Source organism: Scomber scombrus, chromosome 21 (assembly GCF_963691925.1).
Source record: "Scomber scombrus chromosome 21, fScoSco1.1, whole genome shotgun sequence".
NCBI lineage: Eukaryota > Metazoa > Chordata > Actinopteri > Scombriformes > Scombridae > Scomber > Scomber scombrus.
The window spans coordinates 15,305,006-15,331,957 of NC_084990.1; the positions used below are offsets into that span (position 1 = coordinate 15,305,006).

General features: G+C 38.5%; 1 protein-coding gene across 3 annotated transcripts in view; it reads right to left on the reverse strand.

Annotated features, from left to right (window-relative positions):
* The window catches only part of vti1a (vesicle transport through interaction with t-SNAREs 1A), a 118,121-nt gene that overhangs the window by 64,006 nt on the left and 27,163 nt on the right, over positions 1 to 26,952 (reverse strand). For all 3 annotated transcript variants that reach the window (XR_009927627.1, XM_062442338.1, XM_062442339.1), the window contains exon 5: positions 17,845 to 17,929. Coding sequence is in view for 2 of the 3 variants with exons in the window: in XM_062442338.1 (XP_062298322.1) it covers positions 17,845 to 17,929 (85 nt within the window). In the remaining variant the exon portion in view is untranslated. The remainder of the gene's footprint in view (positions 1 to 17,844; positions 17,930 to 26,952) is intronic.

Below are 26,952 nucleotides of genomic sequence, written 5' to 3' on the forward strand. Positions count from 1 at the left end.
AATGGACTAACACACCATTAGTCTGGGAGAGAAAGATATAGCCTGTCCAACACATATCAGTGGACACACAAAACACATACTCATGCCCTGTATTGGCAATATGCCTCAAACATGAAGTGTATGAGTTTTGAAAAACTCATCTCAATTGTCTGTACCAATATGCATTACAGGTGATATACTAGGTAGAAGGTAGGCAATCACTGTATGACCTTTAACTTTTAAACAATACATAAATAATACATCAGTAATTTCCAATATTATCAAATCAATTATAACATTTGGATCCAGGTCTCAGCTACTACAACTGTACAAATCCAAGGAGACCGATGGCTTAATTACTGTAACCCTGGAGTGTGAGGGGGCAACTTGCTGTTGATACCACTAAATCTGAGACATCAACTATGTCCCATTAATTGCCAGTTTTCCCATGCCACTAGTTACAATGGTGAGCCACATCCTACAACGACTATTAAGACCAGTTTGGATCAATTAGGTGTTAATGTGTTTTTTTTCTTATTCTGTGCCTTTGCCCAGAGACAACAGGAACACTGATTAGTGTTTTAGCCTATAGTTGTGTGTGTGTATTGACCCTTTCCCAAAACATAAGGTGGACAGGAAATGGCTTGACAACATGTATTTGACAACATACCTAATTGATCAATGGTCACAATACAGGTGCAATGTTATGAAACGTGAACTATGTATAGAACAAATCCAAGAATAAACAACGAAATATTACATATAACATTATGATCTTTAAATTGAACTAACAATCTAACATATCTGTGTGTGTACAAGAGCACACAGACCCAATGATCTCTGACCTCAAGGAATAAAAATGCCAGGAGAAAACATAGAACGCAGCTAAGAACCTACCCTCTTCACACAAGCCACGGGAGGAAAATGGACAGTTTCAAAATTAACCACTTTTCTTCCAGATACAGCCAGACTGCACCAACTGGGGTTCCTCTCACCCTATAGATGAACTGATGGACCATCCTCTACTCAAACCATATACATAGAAAAGCCACATTCCTATTTGAGTGTGTCCATCTCTCTTCATCTCCCTTTTTATTCACAATGAACGTATACATTAGATAAAATGTCTGGATAGGTGTAAAATGCATACGTAAAACTAACTTACTGACTTGACTTGTCTAATCCCTGTGAACTTTTACTGTGCTTCAGAACAATTTAATTATTTTAATATTATGGTAAATTAAAACTCAAAAATCTGTCAATTATAAGTGACACATATTACATTTGATTTATTTGATATTAACCAGTGTAAGTGTAGCATTAAGCTATGCTTCGATTGCTGAAGTAATGCTTAACAGATTTAATTACAGATTAAACATTTTATACTGTATTTTATATGGTTAATCAATATTACAATTACTGAGTGTTCTCCCACTGGTTTTCATGATGTGTTGAAGACACTGACATTGACGATAAATGAATGAGAATCCAATGTGCAAACATGTGATTTTCATATATCCTATAGAAAAAAATGATTCCCCTTTAAGTTGAAGGACAGTTTTGTCTTCACACAAATAAGTTAATTAGTAATCAGGGACGTTCTCTCAAAAGAGCTTTTTCACACACCCCTGGACTATGAAAGTTCACAACTCTTTGTCTGGCTTGGCTTCTTTTGCTTCCTCTTCTCTGGTCCTCTCGGCCTTGCAAGCCGTCAGTCATGGCCCCTTCGTTGCATTAGAGGTGTTGTCCCTTTCTTTCATTTTTTTTCTAACGGCTGAAAGCCAAAGAAAAAAAAAAACTAGACTAAAGACTAAAGAAAAAAAGATACCAAGTACCATTAGCTATTGCACGCAGTTTCCCATATGGATAATCTAGTACTTTTTAAAATCTCCCATTGTTTTTCTTCTTTCTCTTTTTTTGTTTCCACCAAGACTTTTTGGTTAGGCATCCAAACTCCGCAGGCTGCCACTGAACACAACAAGACCAGAACACACACTATGTGCCTGCTATGTGGCCTCAGCTGAGTCTGACACTGGTTACACCCACCTGGGAAGCAGTGAACCAAAGTGCTTCACTCAACCTGCTGCAGCGGTTCTCATCTGGCTGTCACCCTAGTGACCCAAGGATCACTGAGTCTGCTTTGCCTTGCTCACTGCTTTCCATGTATCTTTTGGTAGTTTATTTAATATCTTGATTTATTGCAAAGTCGTAGTATATGTGTATCCCTTTAAAACAGAGCTGGATATCCCGGTATTCACAGTTCACAACTTTCAGGTATAGATTCATTCATTTCATATGACTATTTTTCTTCCTAATTAATCAATTAATTAATTAATTGATCAATCAATGGAGGTGGGGCCCCATATATTTTCACAGGTGCATAATATTAATTTATAAGTGTAGTACGCCCTACAACTACTAGTGCCTTATAGATAATTGCCTTGTCTTATAAGAAATGAAAATGTGAGAATTAGTCTCACAAATCTGATCATAAAAAGATGATCAGATTTAGTTTTCTTGACTGAATCGTGCATTTGAGTTTGAATTAAAGTACGTCTGTACGCACTGAAAGTTGGATGACAATTTGAAACCAGATGACTGAGGAGCCAACTTGAGTCCCTTAATGGTCGTCTTTTATATCTTCACATACAAAGAACATTATACACAGAATGGGGTGGCAAGAAACTGCCATATACAAACTGAATAATAGAACTGGATGTAAGGAACTTGAGCAATGAGCTGAGTTCACCGAGGGAGCGCTCTCCCCTCACATTGAGTGATGATGGTAGTGCATAGCCTTGTTGGCTATGGATGGCCAAAAATAAAAAGCCAGTAAATGTGTCAGTTACAACTATATTGAGCTTGCAATGCAGTTTTGCAAAACAGATAGCTAAGTTGGGGGAAATGCCAACTGCATTTGAAACTTCAACCACAGCCTATAGACTGTATATACAGTCCATGCTACAGTCACAATCAAAACATATTACTTTATTTTGTCAGAGCTGCAACTGATTACTTGCTAACACTTAAATTAAATCACCAACTATTTCAATGATCAAATAATTGTTTTTAGCAATTTTTAAGAAAAATGTCAAAAATCTGTATTTCAAATGTTAATATTTTCTGGTTTCCTTTGTCCTCCTTGATAGTAAATTGAATGTCTTTGAGTTGTGGACAAGTGAAAACATTTGAGGAAATTGCATTGGGCTTTGCAAAACAGTGATCATAATTTTCATCACATTTTTATAGACCAAAATAATCAACAGATTAATCAATAATGAAAATAAGCCCTAGTTTATTTTAATCACCTCCTGAGGAGACTAAAGTGTGTATTTGTGTTACAGTATTATAATGTTTATGCCTCCATGCCACAGAAATAGACTGTCCAAAAATTACTGAAGACATAAAAGGATCATTAGCTAAACTGACCAGAACATTTTGAAAAAGTGAATCCCATTGATTTTACTTTGATTTTACCTTGAAAAATAAAGCAGCCAACTTGGTGTCTTGTTAGTGTTTGTGCTTTTGACTTCTTCTGAAATGCACATGCCTACCCCGCTTCACACCCTGTCACTTCAATACTAAATGAAAAAGATGCTAACAGACAAGCAAACACACATTTCCTCCCTGAATAAAGCCTCTTTTCCAGGAACTGAGTTGAGATATTCGTAAGGAAAGGAAAGAAAAAAACATCAACAACAAAAAAAAGAGAACAAACTCAGCAGTGTCTGAAAAAGGAAGGAGAGAATCAAGTGAATGGAAGAGTGGCTTTCACTGCGAACCTTAGTATTATTTACTGTGATAAGCACAGCTAATACATGAGAGAGAATGCTTCTCTTTGTAGACCATTAACTACGTATCCTGTTTGTGAAATGTATATTCATAAACAGACTGAGGATTGAGCAAAGGGGCCATTCCAAATGTACACATGATCTGTGGAGAGGGCCAACATAGTCAACATCAAAGGGTCCAGAGTGGGAGAGGTAAAAGTAGGCCAGGCCATGGCCTGGGAGAGAAGTGGAGAGGATAGAGAGGGTAGCAAAAGAAAGCGAGAGAAGAGGCTGTATGGACGTAGAGAGGGAGAGAGGGAGAGAGAGAGAGAGAGCGAGCGAGAGAGAGAGACAGAGCGAGAGAGAGAGAGAGAGAGAGAGAGAGAGAGAGAGAGAGAGAGAGAGAGAGAGAGAGAGAGAGAGAGAGAGACAGAGAGAGAGAGAGAGAGAGAGAGAGAGAGAGAGATTGGTCCCAGGCTGGGAGAAGCTCAGGTGTGAGTTGTGAGGAGGCACCTTCTGTTCGTGGCTCTGAGGCCCCACTGCGGACAGAAGAGACAGACCTGGGCCCCTCTTGTTTGGCCCAAATAAATCCAGGTGGCTCAAGACGCATGCCCTTGTCACTTAACACAACCTTACCCTCCTCACACACGTGATGACATGTACACACACACTCATGCACTTGCTGTTCACTAAAATCTGACCATTTATAAAATGGTTATTGAGCACTGCTGACTAGAAAACAATATCAGTTTTGCTGAGCATTGAAAGACCATCAAAGATCTTAAGATCAATAGAGTAAACATCATTTTGTTTATGTCACAGAACACATATGGTAGATTGTAAAAATCAAAATTATTATCTGATGTTAGTTTTAACATTAAAAAGCTGCACTTATTTTTTGTCCTTCTATGTTACACTGATGTACTGATTTTATTGCAGTAAAGTGTTTCCTCACGTTTTATAGAAACAGATGCAGCATCCAAGCTTAAGGTGTTGCAGAGGCAGTACAAACATCAAAGACAAGAACAAACAATAAATACACTGTACTTGAATCTCATCAACAAAAACGTCCACATTTACACTAAAGCCCGGCCTACGAAAGGTCCGACGTAGACATTAAACATATTGAGATACAAGATTTGCTTGTACAGAGACCACCTTCCTAACAGTTTTGCATCAGAGGGCTCTTTGATTTCTATTCCACTGCTGACATTTATGATCACTGTACAACAAGTAGGCATGGGCAGATGGACTGCAATATTGTGCTGCTGCTATTCTCCTGTTTAGAGACCTAAGTACAGTGTGGCCACACATGCCCATCCTGATGGCCATGAGTTTTCTGAACGGCTATACTGTCGCTGACATACAGAAGCAGAGGAGGCACTTTTTTTTTTTATGATGGACATTCAAGCACAAGTGGGTATTATGTGAAATATTAGAAAAGGTAATGACTTTTTATAGATTAAAAATGTGGCAGAAATGACCTGTATCTCCCTGATCATTTTGACGGATCTACCAAAAAAAAAAAAATCCATCTTCTCCGCAAGAAATATGCTCAAACCACTCAAATCAATTACATCAAAGAGGGAGCACACATATCGAGACTTGTTAAGTTAACTGTAGTCATATTGCAAAGGTAGGGTGCCGGAGCCATTGCTGTCACTTGACAATGCTTGCGTCTAAATTGGGAGTGAAGGCCTCCCCGGGAGAGATGGGTGAACCTGTCACAGAAGACTGAGGGAGCAGAAATGTTCAAAAACGCCACAGCAACCCACACATACACACAAACACTAAAACAACACAGTATCTCCATATGCTTAAGATCTTAATAATCATCACCATCATCTGTTCTGTTCTTTTAGTGTGCGTTTTTATATATGTGTGTGTGTGTGTGTGTGTGTGTGTGTGTGTGTGTGTGTGCGTGTGCATGTTTGTTTGTGTGGTTCACATGAAAGAAGGACATCTGGAATACAATTATTCCAAGACACCCTCACACACACATTTTCCCTTTGCTCTAAATTTGCATGAATTCCATACATCTGGCCTTTAAGAGGCAATAACAATTATTCACTGAGCTGGTTGTTACAGCCCAAATGCAAACGGCCACTAGTCTAAACAGCTCATTAAAACAGCACAATACCTCACTTCAAGCACACAAGAAAATTGGCATGCAACTCTATCACTGCAATATCATATGGTTCTGAATGTCCATTCTGGATAATATAATGAATGCAGTGTAGCTTTGTGGAGAAACTGAATGTACTGTATATTTCTTTTTGATACTCTAGCACTGTTTTCTTGCACTGCCTTCAGTAATGTTTGACCAATGAATTATCAACAAAAGATTTGGCATTGTTTCTTCTTTTTACAGACAACTGCCTTTCCTCTCACTTACAAAAAAAATATTTAAAATACAGTTTGGTAGGAGATAAAATGTGGAGCATGTCATACTTCTATTTAATGTTAAGTATAATATTAACTATGTAGCAATAACATCTAAAATATTACGTTTAAATTATAACTTTTTACTCCTGTTATTGTTTATTTCCTGTTCCAAGATTATGTAAAACTGCAAATGATCAGAATTAGAGCAGGAAAAAAATGTACAAATTGCAACAACAAAAAAAGATAAAATACTAATATCCACATCTATACTATCAGGTGGCCTTCAAACATTAAAAAAAAGTCTAAATCAAATCGTCAACTGTGTTCTGCGTGTAGTCATAACTACGCACATATTCACATCAAACCTGAGATGGTCCAGACCAAGGAAAGTGTCCCTTAGGCCATCTTATCCAGTCCTTCACAACTACACTTTAAAAGATGGGCGACAGTACAGTACGCTGCAGTTGGCCTTGATTGATGATTGAGTAACCCAAGATCATACATGTGCTCAGGGAGGACTTGCCGGTGCAGAGCTGTGCATACATCAGCCCTTCAGGACTACCACCACATACATCATGCGGTGAGACTGACTGATGTGAGCATGGGGACTATGTAGACCACTTAAGGGAAGCTTTCTACATGGCAGTCAACAGTCAAAGTTGACTAAAAATGATTACAGCACAGGAAAGGGATGACTTTGTTGTTATAAATCACATTTTATCTGAGGCTGAAACGAGTGAGGTGCAAAGCACGTGTAACATGCACATATTACTAGAAGACACACACACACACACACAGACGCGCATACACAGAAGCACACACGTTAACTTGTGCTGATATCCTTGACAGGCACAACTACAAAAGCATAACTCAGTGGTAAATAAATAAGTTCATGCTGTCTGCATGCATTCTCTTTTTAGGAACTCTTGGGCTCACATAGACCCGTCCAAAGGATTATGTGCGTGCATTTGTGCGTGCACAGAGGCCCCCTTTCAGCACCTTCTTTCAGAGTGAGAACAAGCGGTGCCTCCCTCCTACAGCAGCTCAAGGGCGCGGCCTATCTACCAAAAGATAGAATGCATGAGTGGAGTTGTGCTTTAGATTCAACCAAGCCGGCCAGCCTCCATCCAGGCAGTACCTTGGTTCATTTATATGGGAGTCAAACTGTTTGTACTGTCAAGGTTATGTTACTTAACAGGGGAACAGGGAGAGGATAGAGACAAGTTGCAGGCAATTTAAAATTCTGACGAGTGCTCTACCAACTGTGGTTTCCATAAGAAGTGAGGAGATCTGAAATGAGACCAATTAACTTCAATCCAGCAGAGGACAATTCTTTGAGACCTACACATTACATTCCCTTGAAACTCTGCCTTTCAAAAATGTTGTGATAAACACAGCAGTTATTTTGCCCTGATCTGACAACAGAGAATCCACATTAAAATGTTGGTCAGTTTGGTTAAAATGTGAAAATCCTGTATGTGTACACAAGTCATCCATAAATTGAAAGGACATTGACAGCATGTTGTTTGTGGCTAGCTTTTCTGAAAACTGTGATGCAGAGACTCCGGTCCCACAGCAACACGCACGCGTGCGTGAGCACACAAACACGCTTGAGTAGCACAGAGCACTCCTAAGGTTACCCCCCAGGACAAAAGCTTTACCATCCCACTGACTGGCAGATGGGGCAACCAGCTGACATCTCGGCCCGGCTCTGTTTCATGTTCCCTGGGTGTCTTAAACGGGCGGGCACCCTGTCTGATGGGCACAGGACAGCCAAGGAGGAAGCTCCTTTGACAGAGGGGGGGTGGGGGGGTGCTCCTTGGGGCTACCATTGAGGAAAAGAGGAGCAAGGACAGACGGAGATGGCTAATATGCTTCGCTGTGTTTGTGCAGTATAATTGTGTGTCTTGCAGGGCGGGAGGCTGGGGGTACAGAAGATGCAGATTAATAAAGCACTAATGACTGCATTTAGCCCTATATGGTTTTCTAACACAGGATCAAATATTTTCCTCGAGGCTCAAGCTAAGACTTACTATTGGAGGGATCACGAGCAGTTGTACTTTTTTAGATTTAGACCAAGTGATTTAAAAGTACGAGCCTTGTTTATTGTTACACAAAAGGTGGCACGTAGTTTGCAGACGTGAGGCTACAGGGTCTCTATCTGTGCGACTGAAAAACATCTGTGTGACTACACGAGAACTGACACACAGTGTGTTTACTAAATGACTCTGACAACAAAGCACCAGCTACACCATCTTAAGCTAAAAAGAGCCTGTGTTGCTGTTGGGCTGTTTCCTCACAGACCTTTGGATACAGTCCCCAGCTGGGACAGTTACTTTAAAAAGAATCTACTAATGATTTGTGTGAAACTATACACAGAACCTATACATGTTATGCCCTGAAAAAAAAAGGATACACACACACATATATATATATATATATATATATATATATATATATATATATATATATATATATATATATTATACAAACATATTAACAGATGTAATGTGAGTATCATTATTTCCATCATCTACAAAAATAATGTAATGTAATTATTGATTTATAAATATGGAAATATACAACAACAAAATATAAAATATAAAAACACCCAATTTTTCCAAAAGTGTTGTGGCATAGTACTGGATTGAGTTATATATTAACTGAAAATGCATAAATTATTTATTCCTTGAGAGGATAAAATTAAAATGTACATTTTATGCAAACCACAACATCATACAACAATATATAAAACCTCACATACTGTGCACTCGATACGACGAAATTTAAAGTTACATTTACTGTTTAATATTACAGCCATTTGGAGAAAACTGAAAGGCAAGAATACATACAATTCTAAACTTAAAATGAGTGTAAGAAACGATGCATTTATTAAAAAACCTCACTTATTCCATGTTTCAGTGAAGACAGTATTTAATTAAAATATGCTGTACTTATTTCCATGTATTAAGTATTTTAATCTATTGTTACAGTAAAGCATGAGCCTAAAATAGATTTGGCAAACTCTAACTTTTATGTCAATAAAAAGCTACAATTATAACTTCACCTTATGACTGTCTGCTTACTACTGCTAAAACTAACACACAATTTCAACTGTGCTGTGAGTGCAGATTCAAAAGATTCAATGTCTGAAAACCAGAGTTCATTCTGGTGTCTTTAGGGTCACTATAAAGACTTATTGTCTGAATTGGCTGACAGTCATAGATGAATTGGATATTAGGTCTTAACATCTGTCAGCTTTTACATTGTTATCAACATGATATTGAATGATTTTCCCTTTTAAAATCTAATATCTGTTTTCCCTTAAATACCATAATAAATTATATAATTGGGAATTAATAACATTTATTTGATTATAGTTATAAGATCTAAATATATGATCTATTTTAAAAATGTATTGTTAAAGAGTACAAGTACTGACGTCATGACGCATAACAGGTACGTGGCTACCACTGGGAGATCTTTACGACTATCAACATTTTACATGAGTAAACCAAAACGGAAATACTGACAAGTGTACTAATAGCAGTATTTTCCCCTTGCAATTTCCTTCCTTAAAACTGAGTTGAATCTGCATTTAAAAAAAAAAAAAAAGAAAAAAGCACAGTTATGTCTGCCAGCTTGACAGAAGACTCACTGTGAAGCTACACTGCTAATGGTAGTTTGACTCAGTTGTCATTACTCAAGTGCTTTGTAGTAGCTTGCCTCTTGCCTCTTTTTAAATAAGATGGTTGTCATTTTACTACAGTACATTGTAAATGAGAACAGATGTAAGGAAGGTTACTGGTCAAAGAAAGGCTGGGGATTTTTTATTTTTTTTGAATTGGTAAACAAGTGAAAAATGTTTTTTAAAAGAACATTTTATGTGGCTGTTTTGAATATAGTCGTTTACCTCCCAATATCTCCATCTCTGGTTCCTATACAACTGCCTATCCACACTCACTCTGATATACGTCTCCCTATTTTTCTCTCCTTTTAGGATTTTAACTGACATCAATCCTCTTGTCAACCAGTGCGTCATTCTCATCTCTGAATTAATATTACTGATATACGTCCTCGGGTGACAAGGTGGCACAATTCTCTCTTACTATCACTCCTTTACTTTATTTCACTATTTAAAGTTTTTTCTTTTTTTTTGGTTCTCCCTTTCTGTTTTTTAATATTTCAGCGCCTCAGATGTGGCGGCTCTTTAAAGCGCCCATGGGGGCTCCTAGTCCTCGCTTTTGTCTCCCATTTCCTTCTGAAACAGTTTTTCTTTAACCCTATGCAACTCTTCACAGTTGTTGTCTTAGCTCTCTGTCGCTCTTTCTGCTGCTTTCTTTTTCTCCACCCCCCCTCCCTCCCTCAGCTTTCTCTGTGTCAGCCAGAGGTCAATACTACACTTTTTCTTCTGCATGCAAGAAAGCAGGGGGTATCTTTTTAGTTATTGTAAGCTAAAAATAGAAGGAAAAAAATGTGATTGAAGGTTGGGACTAAGGTGTCTTTTAAGATATAGTGGCATACCACAATCTGACAATTGGAAGGTCTTTCGTGTCTCAAGATAAGGATTAGATTATATCAATAAATTATTTGGATGATGTTTGATCAACAATATAGACTCATTAAAAACTATGTCAAAATTACTTCATTCAAGGTTACTACTATGACATTATTTTAAGCTGAAATCAGCAGCCTCTTTTAAATCTAATACCGTATATTGTAACTACATTTATCTGTACTGTAGTGGAGTGTGGTGAAAAACAAAATATAGGATTTATAATGCCCGGGGGATAATGTTGATCTAGTTTTCAGCTCAAACTTGACCACTAAAAGATGCCAATGCTCATCACTTGTCTAAATTATGTATTTGTCTTACTGTTGACTGGTCAGTCTATGACATTTTCACTGTACAATAACAATAAAGAGGTGAATATTTGCAAATTATGGATTCAAGCTTCATCTTAAATATTCAATGTTTGTTTCACCCTGTGCTAAATTCTTGATTAAATTTAAAAATCAAAATTAAAAGTTTTAAAAGTTTAGATTTCATTTAACAATGGGAGCATAATTTCAAAATGGAAAACCAACGTTTCTCTTAGCAATGTTGTCTCATGTTTTACTAAGCCTGAAAGCTCCAATGAGCTCTCTTGTCAGATCATTACTTCCAAGAGTCTCATTATGTTGAGAGCCTTGTTGAAGCTAATAACTGACTAAAGGTCTAATTATTATATTTTCCCCTAATTTTATTAATGTTAGCTAACACTTTGTGCAGACCTAATAGTGGGATACGAAGAGGATAGCTGTGGCAGATTGTGGACTGAAATTAAGCGTTACTATTCAGTCGGGGAAATTTTGATAAGCATTTATACATGTAAGGTATGGTTCATTTAATTTTACACAAACATCTCACTCATTGCCATCTTCTCAGATCCACTTAACTTAAGCTAATATTGTGATTTGGATTTTTTGCGACAACACCTGTCGATACACAGCGAAACACAGACTTGTCGCCCCATACACACACAGGCAAACGGGCACACACAAACACATACTCGAGTCTGTTGGTTCAGCTCTTCCATTGAGGGTCCGTATGCTAGCTGGCCATTGTGCACGTAAGACCTTTTGTCTGTGCTGCCTGAAACTGGTGATTGCACCTTAGCTACCACAGTTCAAGCGTAAACAGTGTTTTCATGCACTACGATATACACTGTTGCCAGTGGACCCCTAAATCCCTGGAACAGCTGAGTCCTAGGGTGTCAAAGATAATGGCGATTTATTGCAGTGCGAGGCTTTCTCATTGCCCCTCCCGCCCCCCTTTCCAATCGTCCCTCCACCCCTCCTCCTCCCTCAAACAGATTAAAATTAAGCCGTAAACATGTGAGGATGGAATTAACACATTTAGCGAGTCTCCTCTTCCCACATCCCATTTTCGCTCCAGAGCGGCTGATCCCCGCTGCCGAACGCGGGTGCAATTTTAATGACTCGCAACGTTTTTGAAGTCCACATGAAAAAAGCGTGGCTCGCCGTTTGTGGCGGCGCTAGATATGGCTGGGCCACGGCCGGCCATGATTGGGGGGGACACACGCCGCCGACTCGGACTCCAGGCTCTTCGATAGGATCGGTGTCATTTTCCTCTCCACGATAAGACGCCTTGCTGACAAGGTGCGATTAGGAGAGAAAAAATCATTATTGCTACGCCTTTCATCCACCAGGGGTTTACCGATAAACAGCTCACCCACGGCTAGATTTTCTGAGAGCGAGATGTTATGTGTTGAAGCATATATATTTAGGAAATATCGTTTCAAGCTAAATTTTGGTGTGTTTTTAATAATTATTTTCCTTTTAAATAGCTAGGGGAAAAAAACACACACTTTTCCCTTAAAATCTTTTTTTTTTTTTTAAAGGCCTCCTTTCTCCTCAGCTGAAAACTCAAGCTGTGAAATATTTAAGTCCTAGCTCTCGGCACCATTAATCAAACAATTATCAAATAACTTCATATTCTTTTTGAACACAATACAACATGCCGATTGTATCAGCCTATAAAAAAGTGATTTATTATGCTATACCTCAAGGAAATCCACTTTAGCAAACTGTCCTTTTAAAAAGAGAAATGAAAAAATGATCCTTAAAATATTCAAACTACATTGTAGAACAGAAAGAATGAACTCAAAAAGGAAGTGAGAAAGGATTCAGCTACTTATTAATAAAAAGATTTAGATAGCATATATATATATATATTTATATATACATACATATATATACACACACACACACACACACACACACACCATATAAGTCTAAAACTCATTCATGTAATGACTGAAAATATTAAATTGCTTGTGGTTTTAGCACATGACACAAAACTTCAAACAAATATTTTACATTTTTAAATTTTAAAGTAATATGTTCAAAAGTATTGGAATTAACAAAAAACACACACACACACAAACATTGCTTTGCTTTAAAAAATAAATAAATAATAAGGATTACATTTACTCCAACTGGAACAATTTCCAAAAATAGTCCATTCCAATAAAAGCTTTTTTTTTCACTTTTGTACAAATATACATCTAATTATTATGATTACATAATTAAAAATTAGACTCTATATACCTTTAAATGAACTAAATATTTTGTATATTAACATTTGTTGAGAACTAGTAATAACCTCTGCTCAAAATATCACTTGGCATTTATACATGTAACTGATTATGTCATTTGCTAAGTGTTTGCTTATGGATTTGAGGATTGAGCACCACTTTGGTGGCCCCGCACCAAAAGAATCATTGAGTCTGATCTTTAGAGAGAACAGGGAGAAATAAAGCAAGTGGGAGAGAAAAAGAGAAAGAGACGAAGATGGAGGGGGAGAGATAGAGAGTCGGGACAAACGTGCGCTGTGTTACTGGGCCACTCCAGCGCCCATGGACTCTCAGCAAGACTCAAAGCCACACTCTGCTTCAAAAGGGAGCCATGAAGATTTTTTTTATGTTTACAAAAACATATTTATTTATTTCTCGTCACTTTGTCATTTATCTATTTATTTCTTGCTGTCCCAGCACCCCTTGCTCTGCCACTGGAATCATGTTCGATGACGCCGACATGCTCGCCCCCCCTCTTTTCCCCCCTCTCTTTTAATACCACTGCAGCTGAAAATCAAACTGCTCTAAAACAAATTGATGTACTCTTTAATATAGTCGTCACATCATCACAGGGTCCTCACGCGTCTGCCTTGGTGACAACTGCAGGGCTGCTTAGCTTAGCCCAGCGATGGCTGCTACTTTGTTGGTCGCTTCAATGATTTATCACAAAAAAAGAGAGGGAGATTGTGAGAGTGAGAAGAGAGAGAAGAGGGGGGAGAAATAAAGTCCCCTGGATCATGATTGAGTCACTGGCACCTTTGATTGACAAGGTCTAATCAGCTTATCTCCATCCTAATAAAGTTGATAGCCTGCGGTGCTGCTCTCTACCTGGCATGGCGTGAACTTTGGGCTAGGCTGGGGCCCCCGGGGGCCAGGCCCCGACCCTTTCTGCTTATCTAAACGGGACTGAAATCAATCCCTAATGAGCTGTTTTCATTTTGCAGGATTGATTACAGGCCCCTAAACACCAAGAACAGTCGCCTAAGAAGTGTTCTCAGCCTCTTGCTGGCCACCTTTAAAATGCAGAGTAGCTTTTGTCTGTCCGTTTCTTTGTTTCAGCAGCTCATTTTGCTGGCATTGCTAAGTTATTTGTGTCAACTGAACAAGTATAAAGAGGGATGAATTTTCAAAGTAAATTCACTCCACATTTGCCCAGTTCATTTACTCTTATTATAAAATTGTATATATTGCCTCTGAGATGGATTTGCCAGAACTGGGGATATCATAATTGTACCCTTTCAAAGCTTTACATTACATGTTAAAATTACTTTTAAAGACACATTGCATTGTACTTACTTTAATAATTTCTCTGCAAGCAAACGACGAATGACTTCCAGTGCACATAAAACTGTTACTGATACAGAAACTCAAGTTCAGTATTTACTTTAAGTTTATGATTATTCATAATATTCTAAAATACTTGCACATTTACAGCAACAAAATCATCTTAATTTAAGACTATTCATTTATTAGCTATGTCTGTAAGCAAAACAGTGAATTTTTATTATTTATCATTATTATTATTATTATTATCAGTGGTTTGTTGGAGCATTTTTAGCAAAAGCCATGTCTTGCACAAATGTCAATCAGTATGTTAGACTCAACTCTCTGCCCTTCTAACGAATAATAATCAAAAAGGTGGAACAGCTAATCACTGCAACATGAACGTCTCTTCTGACATGCCATCTATTTCTAAACAAGCAATCATAAATCATTCAAAATATTTTCAACTGTGGAGGGAAGGACTAAAATTTGGCATGTCTTTGATTTAACATCAGTCAAGCCTCCACATTTGGGCATTTCAAATGCCCCTGACTCAAATGTCTTTAAATTGGCTAACTGCATGCCCTCCCTCTTTATTTAGGGCCCTCTTTAACTGGGCTAACCCCCATGTCTGCTTGTTGCTATGCCTGTGCTTTTAAGTCAGTGCTCTTCACTAATGAAGTTCTATACTTTATTTATGAGACAAACAGAGGACCCTGGTTCTTGAGGGTGCGTGTGGTAAATAGCTCTGCATGTCCAAAGAGTCTCCTCTATATCCCTCTGAGGGCTCTCACTGCTTTTGGCAAGCCTTTGTTTTCGCTAAATACACTGGAGACATTGAGAATGGTAGGGGGAGAAAAAAATGCTAAAATCTGATAAAAATGGTACTGCGTGAAGATTCATATTTTCTAAGAACTAAGAGCCCTCTTTTTCCCTTAAACGTGACCTAGAAGCATCCTGGCTTTTTTTGTTCCTGGTCATTAAGAGATATATTGTCGACGAGAGAAGAGAAAGGGGGCAAAGCTGAGTTTCCACGCCATTTCTTTGTTCAGGATCTATGTCTTTGAAATAAAATCTCTTTTATTTCCACTTCCCCCATTGGTCAATTACAGTTCTTATGGGCTACTATGTCATTGTGGATGGAGAATGCTACTTTGAATTACTGCAAAAATAACGATGCTAAACTGCTCTGCGTAAAAAGTACGGCTTAGATGTCTAGCGAGAGTTGAGGTTTGTGGCAAGAAAAGTATTTACAGTATGACCAGAGAGTGTCTGATTGGAGAAACACTTAACGCTCTCACTAATCTTGTTTAACGTCTTTGGATGGCAACACCTCTGTGTTTGAAAACTCAAAGCGAATTCTTCAACAATTGCCAAGCCATTTTCATAAAGTGCATGCATAAAGTGTAGTGCACTTCTTGGATTTTTATTTTATTATTTTGTATTTGATGGCGTGAAAGAAAAGAAACTACAATAAATGGAGCCTTTGTTGGATTATAAAGTAAACAATTTAGCGTTTGGAAGGAAACAAATCCCAGTTCTTAGTGTACTGTGCCTCAATACAACTACAGCAGGACTATGATCTAAATTGAGCAGGATTTCATGAAGATGTCTGAGAAGTGTTTTGACAAGCTGTTTTGGGACCACGAGAGTAAATATATAGTTGACATGGCTAAACAACACTAAATTAAAGGCCAAGCTGATTATGGGATCAGATGGTGAACCCTGTCAATCCTTATAAACCCAGTGGATAAATATGGCTACCTGATGTTTATGCCCAGTGTGTTCGCTGAATTTGAGAGATTGGCATATATAGTAATTAGTCTGGTGGAGAACTGCATATTCTCTGGGTATCTAAGTTCTTTGTGCAGATGGATTCTGTGTTTGACCCGGAGACATTGCCATTTCAGGTTGTGCATCTGAGCGGAGGGTTGGTATCGACAGCAGAGTAAAGGAAGGGGTCACGGATTAAACACGTGGGGCGAAGCTTCCCCACCAAACCACAAACACACCCCACAGTTGGTGTGGACCAAGCCAAGTGTGTGGGACTGAGGCAGGATAAACGAGCATTGTTCTTAGCCATCCGCGCACACAGTGGATGAGACAGCCACCAGTGACACCGGGTCAAAAGGGCATGTGGCCGACTACGGCAGGAGAAACAGCCGGGCCCAGGAGGTACTGAACACTGTTAAGCCAAGGCCGACTTCTTTAACACCAACAGAGCTGAGAGGCACAACATCAAAACGAGCCACTCTACTGAAAGATTACAACTGGGTAGAATTTTTTTTTTAAATCTGTTGGCTTTCGCAGAATTTTGACACAGTGGAGAAACACGGATAGCAGCAGGATCATCTGAGACATGTGAATCCACATTTTTAAGCAGAGAATGCAGATTGTATTTGTGAATTTGTAAATGCAAGTTACAGAGAACATCAAAAGCTGGTGGTCTGCGTGCGAACCTTCCTTGACTTGAATTATTAAATCTGTCGATGTCGCACACGCCAGCCACCCTGCGATTATAGTGTAAATTGACAAACTTTTTCAAAACTACAACGGGAGCCACAGAAAGCTGGTTGATACTTCAAGAATGAGCTTTGATATATCTCTGAGGAATACACTGCGCCTCAATAATGTGGTGACTGTCAGGAAGGAAGACAGGAAAGAAAAAAAAAATGCTAACTGGTTAAATCTATTTAAGGTCCAAATGAGGTTTTTTTCCTATTTTAAGATAAAAAAAAACAACCTTGATAATGAGGGAAAAAAAGAGTTTGTGTTTTTTTTGGGCGGTTTATTTAGAAAGCGATATTATTGGGTTTTTTTCTTCCTCCTGCACTCCTGAATTAAGAACTTCAGGAGGAAAGCTGACGTTGTTTATTTTCATAGACCCCCTGTCTGTTTGTGTGAAAAAATAAATAAATAAAAAACACACCACCACCCACCCAACACACACGTACACATACAACACACAACCATAGCAATGCATGAATTTTCTTCGGGAGCAGAGCAAGGAGAAGCGGCGCTCGATCTGTCGCCTGTACACCTCTCTCTCTCTCTCCCTTCCTGGCTCGCCTTTGATGTGCTCCCGAAAATGTCATCAGGCGTCAAGGAAAGAGGGTTTTTTTTTTTTCGACCCCCCCGCCCCCCTCCACCCGGCAAACACACACACCCACACCCAAACACACATTTCCACCCACCTCACATATGAGCAAGACAATTTGCTGTCGCTCACTCATCCTCACTGCTATCTTGAACCCCCGCCCAACACCACCCCACTTCTTTCCTAACCCAATCCAAAACAGAATACGTACCAGTTTCTACTGCTATCTGGTAGCCGGCCTCCAGTCTCCGTGATGACCTTTCCAGCTTCTCTGTGTTGTCCAACAGATGTGCTCTCTGCAACAAATACGGGAGAAAAAAAATAAAGCCAGAGAAACAAACACAAAAAAAAATTGATTGAGAGGTCTGGGACCCATTTCAAAGAAACACATCAACACTGTCACCTAAACAGACAGACCACATCCACAGCGACAACATAATACAGCCAGGTTGGCAATAACCTTCATGGATGACAATGTGTTATATGCTGATGGAATATCAAGCATATGCATGTTGAGACTGACAATGTAAAATGTGTTGCTGCCTCATCTTGGACATAAAAACAAGAGTTACTTTGAGGTTTGTCGCCTCATATTGTTTCAGAGTGCAATCTTCTTCTGAACATAGAAAAAAGTTAGGGGAGGGAGGTGGAGCAATTTAAGAGAAAATAAAATGTATGTTGAGTCTTAATGATGGTTTGAAACTGGGGGAGAAATTAAGAAAAATGAATGGCAAAATCAACATATATCCCCATTATTGTAGATTATTCAAAAAAATTCTGCCACATAATGAGGGAATAATAATAATAATAAAATAAGCTAATAAGCTAAACCATAACATTCCTTTTCTTCTTGTAGTTTATCCACATTAGTGGACCAAAACAGTAATTCATGATGCATGAGTTACTTCAGCCCCCCTTGGCTTATACACAGCTATCAACATGACAAGGCTGCCCATTGAAAGCAGGAGTTCAGAGAGCATATCAAGAAAAGATGTGTTTTATAAATAATTAAATAGGCAATTTGATCATTTTTTTCAAAGTGGATGTTTGTGAGTATCAAGGTGATAGCTCAGGCTCTAATATCATGTGTACGCATATCAATTGATGGCAGTTCCTAAGATACCAAGAAAACCTGCGGTCTTGGTTTCTTCTCTAGCTTAACAATTCATGTCAGACAAGCAAGGCAAGATAAGATCTGATCTGTTGACTGATGGCCTTGAGCTCCATCTTGGGGCTCTAAAACATGGGAATCTACCCTAAGGTTTTTATTTCATTGCATTTAGGTACACCACAATGTGTTAACACATATACATGCTGCAAATTGCATGTATACAGTATATAAAAATGGGCACAGGCAAATGATTTGGCATTGTCTGGCTCCTTAAAATAAATGCTACATTTACACAAAGGCAGGATGATGGTTTTGATTCTAATTGAGGCAAAAATGCTATGTTGATCTGACAATCTATATTAATTGAAATATCTCCCTTTTTTCAGAAGTGAGTTGGATTTTAGTCAGTTGTCAATCATTAGTTGAGGTTACATCACAATGTCTTAAGTTTTTTTCTGTAATTCCTTCCACTGGCTCTCATGAAGGGATCCTCAAGTTTCACCACAACTATCAGCTTCAGTTAGTCAGTTTGTAAATGAGACCTGGCAACCATTTCTTGAGAATACAGAAAATTACTAGCAGGGAACACTTTTGTTAATATCTACAACATTGCATTTTTGAAAATCAGTGTACAATTGGTTGTGGTTCCATTAAACTGCCTGGTTTTAGGTAACAGATATTGGAGATGCAGATTTTTTTTTAATATATTTGTAAAAAGTATTAGTATTGCCATGGCTGCTACCCTCCACTTCTCAGGTGTGTTTTCATGTCAACAATGTTACACCTGTAACTGCTGACTGCTTTGTGGTGAATCCCAGATGCCTGCATTAAGTTTAACTCTGTGTTTCTGGGCTTAGATGTTTTTTAACACCAGTCCATTGGATGGCTGTTATTAAAAGATTCTGATGTACTGTGTTGCAAGCAAGTTAATCATGGAACAATCAAGCAATGGTGGGATTAAAAACATATTATACTTGTATCATTTCATGCACGTATTTAAATATTATTATAGTGTAATTAGACTACCGTTATCAAATTTTACAAATTATCAGCCAAACATACAGGTACATTCAAAAGACTAGCTACAGACTACATTGTCTATACAACATTATAAAGTCACTGCCATCATTCAGGCAATGTGCACATGCATTATTAATCTATGTTGAGTGCAAAGTTTCAAGCATCAATCTAATGCAAAACATTATCTTAAAAATAAAACTTAACCCCCATATTGTCCACTGTTGCTACACACTCCAAATGAAGACCCAGCTTTCATTTCAACCATACTGCCTTTAGTAGAGGATCATAAACAGCATAAACATGGATGACTTAAATGTTTACTTGAATGTTGTTGGTTTTGATGGCCTTTCTAATATGCTATGTTAAGAATCTGATCAAATGTAACACATTTGACACTCAAAAAAAACTCGATAAATGACAACCGACTCTCTGTCAAGGGTTTATGCCCAACACACGAGCGAAGGGGACGGGGGGGAGAAGTGAAATCTCTAGTTTTGGTTAGACTGTCAAAATATGTACCCGCTAATCACTCAGAGGAAATGAAAAACAGGGAGAGAAAAAAAAAAAAAGTAATAAATAATAAGTCAACGACACACTTTTCAAAGTTTGACAATAAGAGGGATGGGAAAAGAGCAGGGAGGCAAAACTGCCTCTGAACTCTTTTTTTCCCCCTCACTTCCTTTTCCTTTGCGCCGCTGACAGATGTCATTTAAAATTGCAGAGATACTTTTGAATAGTTAAAGGGAGGGCAGGGGGAGAATGGAGGGATAGGGGAACGGGTGGGTGGATGGATGGTAAAATGGGCTGCCGGTAGGAGGAAAGCGACAAGAACTTGGTGAGTAGGACGGGGTGCAAGGTGTGGTGTGTTTTTGGTGAAGGTGTGGTAGGAGGTTTCATGGAGGGGTTACATCAGTGTGGAAGTGGTAGTGGTACCAGTGGAGAGGGTGGCAGCACGCACATGGGAGAAAATGGATACCAAGCTTGGGCTATAATGAGCCCCTATAGATCAGCTGAGATGGATGGGATGTATTGACATGCAATGCTTAAGCTAATACACCTAGACCATGGCTGCAGTGCCTGTGTGTGCCTGGGAGCATGAGGCAGCCAGGGATACTGACAGAGTAGCGCACTCCCTGGGTTCTTCAAAGAGCTCAAGTGATTAGTATGTTATCATTACCATTCGAAACGTGATTTTCCTATTCCCTCTCGGCAAAGGTGACACGTCTCGGGGAGACGGCCGGCAGACTCTATGCGATGGAAAGCCACTTCAAAGCTTTCTCCTCCTGAATTTCTCTCTCTCTCTCTCTCTTCTCTCCCTCGTTCTGTCTTCTTTTAGGGCCGGGGGGAGGGGAGGGTGAGTGTGGGTGGGTGGGTGGGTGGGTGAGGTGGGGGGGGCTGGAGGGTAGTGGTGGCAGTGGCAGTGTATATGTGTGTGTGATCATTAGAATAATGCGCCCCGAGTTTGACGGTGACAGAACCTGAGGGAAAGGGTGAGAGTTCATCCACTAAGAATCCAGTAATGGCACACTATGATGGCCCTAATAATGAAACAATCCAGCCATGAACACAGGATGACACCATGGAAAATAATGAAAAGGAGCATGTGTAATTAAAACTAAACAGTAGTACACTTCAGGTACTGTAAGAAGTCCCAGGCGAGGCTGCTGTAGAGATTACGTCTACAAACTTGATCTAAAATCAGGTGACTCATACTCTCCAGGAAAGAAATCTGTTGTTCTAAGGGTATCTATCTAAGGGTTCAGCTAAGATTTTATACTGTAGTTAGCAAGCAAAATCCAAGACACCCCTGTCAGCATTTTTGTCAGGGGAAATGCAAAGTGGCTGCCAGCCCCTACCGTGCTACAATGTCCAATATCAAGGATTGACCCCTGTAGTTCTGATATAACCATTGTGAAACCTTCAGAATAAGGCAAAGACACACATACACCTAATAAAGCTAAAATACCAGCTTGCAATTCTGATCTGTCATTTATCTACTAAAGAAAAACAAAGGATCTCATCAAAATCATATCTGATTGTCTCATGGTGCCTTCTATCAAAGGATTTAAATACAATATATGATAAATATTGTGCATCTGTGAGTGCACTGGTCCCCCCCCCCCCCTCCCCCCATCATTTCTGCCTATGCATGTATGCCTTTTCATCTGACACCTACATTTTGAACAAAGATCTTCGTAGGAACCACAAAAATTGTGTTTTTTTGTTGTGCTTTTTTGCGTCAAGAAACACTCTTCAGTTGTAAGTTATTAACAGGGAGCCCCAGAACAATGCAGCTGTAGCTCAAAAGAAATCTCTCCCCTCTTCTTTCGCTCTCCTGCCTTTTTTCAATATCAAACACAGGCGGTTACTATCACCATTTTCCAAAGTTCAGATGATTTCCTTATTATTTCAATAAGGGTGGGGGAGAGTCAAAGTGAATAATGATGACAGCTGTGATTCAGACTGACTGTGTGATCTTCTGTGCCGTTTGTTTGGGACTTGTAAGACGAGGAATTACAAGTGTCAAACAGCTGTGAATATGGGTGCTAAATATTTAAACATGTTTTTCAGCTGAAGAAAAAAAAGTATAGTTTTTTTAAAAGCAAGGCTTAAGTGTGTATAAGCTGTGCCAGCCTTTGATTCAAATGCAGGAAGAGCAGGAGGGTAAAAGACTGCAATGGAGAAGTGCAATGGCGAAGAGGGCGCAGAATCAAGCACGATTACACAGATCGGGCCATTCCAAAAGGGGTAGACAGGTGAGGTAACTCAAGATGTCTTCTGACCCTCAGGCTAGGAGGAAATGCTCAAAAAGGGTGGGAAGAAGAAGGGGAAACAAAAGTAGAGGAAAGAAAAAAGCTAAATAAAAGAAAAAAGCATGATAACATGGCATCTGGGCATTGATGGTACTCTAAATTATGGATAGCTGTGAATGAAGAGGCTTTGATAGGAATTGAATTACTCAGCTTCAGCAGAAACCTTCTTGAACATAGTCTCACTCAAAGGCACATTTAACCACATACTGTAAGTGCACCTGCAAATACAGTTGTGCCTCAGAGGACAAGCGATATAATGTAACCTACAGTAACTGATCATATCTGCCTCAATAAGACCAAAATGCATTTTCTCAAAAAAATGACATATAATATAATGGCACAACTACTTACCATTTACTATAAAGACTGTGTAACTGCTGTGCTTATTATCGGCATAGCAGCACAAAGTTATTACAAATTGACAAGTATGATGGCATTTGCCCAAATATTTTTCATATTGGTAGACATTCAAACAACAAATGCTGAAGTTTAGAACAACCAAATCATCAAAATGTTACATATAGTTGATAAACCTGTTTAAATGCTTATCAAATGTGTTACCTAACTCAAGAAAGCTCAAGAAATTAATTTCAATTATGCTGCTTTCTACATCACTCATCTAAATGATGTTAGGAGTTGAAGATACATTTAAAAGTCAGGCAGTCTTAAAAGAAACATGACGCATGGATGATTTGTTATGGCAGACCAACATTATAATTGGTGCAATAAGTTTTGTTTTTGTTTGTTTTTTTAACTAAAAGTTTAATTCAATTTACAAAGTCAACTTGTATTTAATTATGAGTGGAACAGCTCAGTTAGAGCGTATGTATTAGTTACAGCAAATACAGATGCTACAACAATATAAAAGTTCAAAGGAGCACAACTTTACTCCAACATTAGTGTCTTTTGTTTACCACCTCAAAGGCAGAGATAAATAGTGCAGAGAGAAATGCCAACTGTCACTAATGAAGCTGGACAAAAGACACTTTTATGAAAAGTTATATGAATAGTAGCATGAAGGTAAAAAAAAATAAAAAGCAGACAATGATTGTTCGTCTGTTGTCTGTGTGCTGTACCTAACCATCTGCTAGCATTGGTCATTTATGATAAATACATTAAAATGACTACAGGTCAGCTCTGTGTAGCATAAGACAGTTTCAAGAATTTCTTTTGGACACTTAATGTTCTTTGTTTGTTTGAACTCATGTTTTATGGCTTTTGGAAACAACATTAACACATGACAACATGACCATTACATTAAATGTTGTCTATGGTACATTGCATTGCACTGTATAGACTATGAACTATGAAATACATCAAATGTTTTGAATTGATAACAGTAAGTTTTGGCAATGGTGGTGATGTTGATGAAGTGGTGAATAACTACACTACAGTTTCATATCATGTACAGGTAAAACATCACATCACAAATGATCATGTGAATCCCATTTATTACAAAAAGGCAGAACTAATTTGCTTCCATTCAAGAAACTTAAGGGATAGTAAATTTTACAGCCAGGTGTTTCCACTTGAAACTAAGAAGTTGATCAAGTTCTGAACTATGTAATAACTGAAGCTGCTCTAAGCCTTACTTCATTTCCCAATATTTGTCTTCAAAAAGACGTATCGGAAATAATATCTTATCTTCTCTTTCTTATATTTAAGGAAGGGGGAAACTGGAGAAACTGGCCTTTAGTGAATTCATTATCTTTGACTTGGCCTTTAAGCTGTTCAATCAGACATGCAAAAAAGTGTCCAAATGAGCTGATCTTAATTTTCTACAGGAGAGAGGAGGGCAAATGGAAATTTCAGTGGGAAAGCAGAATTTAAATTGTCAGAGCAGAGAAGCACTTACCTCTTCACGCAACTTTATCAACTGCATCATGAGAGCAAAAGGGAGAAGAGAGAAAGATGGAGAGAGTGAAAGAGAGATAAAAAGCAGAAACATGGCAGGAGGAAGATCAGTCATGTGGCTGGGTAGAGAATTAACCTTGACGATTTATCTGTTTGCATGTTTAGCATTTGGAAATCACAAGACAAACACATTAAACGAAGCTAAACACGCCGCTCGGGCTCACTTTTTTGAACAAACAAAGATCAAGTCCTGGCGCTGTCACAATAAACAAAGAGAGAAAATGGATTGCTCGACTTGCAATATCAACTAACATTATCAGGGAAGTCACATCACAGAAGTTGATATAGCAAGAGAAAAGAAAAAAAAAGAGTCCAATATAGTCTACAGTTACAGTATGTTTAAAATGTTAAGGGAACATATTTTGAATTTGTCATTTTGCTGGATGCTCTAGAAAAGGATAAATAGACATATGTGCCCTTTGGAACTGAGTTAGAGAAATGCTGAGCAACTCCACTTGTCCCACTGTTTATCAATGCTGATGTGTTATCAATATTTCATGTAGCTTATGTATCTCAGTAAAGGTGCATGTGTTTAGATTATGTACGGTAAGCTGTGTAAGGCTACCACTATTACTGTATATACAAACGCTGCAGCTTATTATTATTGGGACAGCCACAGATCATGAAAAATGAATCTTAGCATAGCTATACATTTTTGATGAAAGAGAATAGCAAATTTAAAGTGAAGTAAATAAAAAATCCTATTCCGATTCCCTGTCCCGGAAAATCGTGCATCTCTGATAGTGAATCAGACATTTGAGGGAAAGCAATAATCCCATTTGTCATTAATTACGCCTAATCACAATTAAAAAGGTTGCTTCTCTGGCCTGAGGGCTGCAGAGAAGGAAGGAGAAGGCTGGAGCTTATCGTGGGAATGCAACACATTTTGGCAAAGAAAAGGGGAAGGACAAATTCCTGATTTGCAAGCCTTTAAGAGGTGATTCTTCTTAAATCCACATTTCGTGGGCAACATTAAAGGGTTATCAGATCTAAAGGGAGGCTCAGGGCAACTATTACTTGTGCTGTTTATTTTTGAATTTGTGAGTCTGGAATTATTTTGTACTATATAAAAGAGAGACGTCTTAGATCTTGAATCGCAAACTTGATTACTAACTTTAAGGTTACGAAAACAGCTGGGAGAGGGTTGGAAAATGGCATCTTTATATTGGAATTATTCAAAACATGTGACAAAGGGGATAAAATGAAGCATCAGTTCCTTCTGCTAGCTCTTATGACCAGAAAATATCAAAGAAGTAACATTTAACATTTGCACCTGTCTGATACTAAAATCCTTAACCACAAAAAAAATCAACAGTGTACTGCATAAATTTGTTTCCTCTATTATTATTCCACCACTAGTAAACACACTCAAAGAAATGTGTCATATAATAATGAATTCAGGATGAATGTATACTATATTAAACCCAAACAAAAATATCAAGTATTTCATACATTGCAATCTTGCATTTGCCACAGCAATTCCCCCTGTCATTTTTACAGCATCTCAAAAATAGGTCTTGCATCATTTTTCTTTTTCCACCAATCAAACAATAAGACTACAGTGGTTCACTGTTATATTGCAAATAAAAAATATTGCCAATATCTGTAATGTGGGAGGTAAACAAGTATAATTGCATGTTTTTCTAAAGAGCTCTCGCCCTTGAAAATGTTGGCAGTAACAAGACGCACTTGAGAGTGGAAACTGTCTTTTCTAACTTAAGCAACACCTCCCCACTAAGAATGCATTATTAAAGAGGCCAAAGTTTAAAACTACACTGTGGAGGTGGTTATTTGGGGCTTGAACAAACCCAGCAGATCCTGCGATCCCTCACCCCAGTTCTGCCATCAGTCAATGGGTACCAAACAAAACTTGTTCTAGCTCATTTGTGCTGCCTGACTGATTGTAAGACCTCTTGGAGGATTTGTTAAAACTATACGAGAGGCATGTTGAGCTGTGTTTCTAGCTTCTTCCTGTTTAGCTTTATTTTTTCTTTGGAAGCCATTCTTTAGTGTAGCCAATGATGCTCGCCTTGCTCAAGAGATATAGAGCAATAAATACAGAATATTGTAAATGTTATAATTACTCCTGCATGAGCGCCTTTCCTTGTGTTTTTGTGATGCCAGCCAGTATTCAAAATTGCACTGCTGCAATTTTTCTGTTATGATAATCAGCAATTTTTTTTTTCAAACAAAAGATTTTTTTTTTATCCAATACGGAATTCGATACAAGTGGTAATCTGCTTCCTTTGTAGCCTGTAAAATCTGGTCCATGCCGGCTCAAACCAGCACAATCTCTTGTGGCCAAGCCTTCTGCTGTGACTGAAATCGAAACTATTCCGTATAGGGTTCGTGTGTGAAAAATGTGTGTGCAGTTGCTGCTTTGTGTGTGGCGCCTCCGTGTGTGTGTGTGCATGTGTGTGTGTGTGCACGCACCAGCATTTGTGCGTGTGTTGCATGCAGA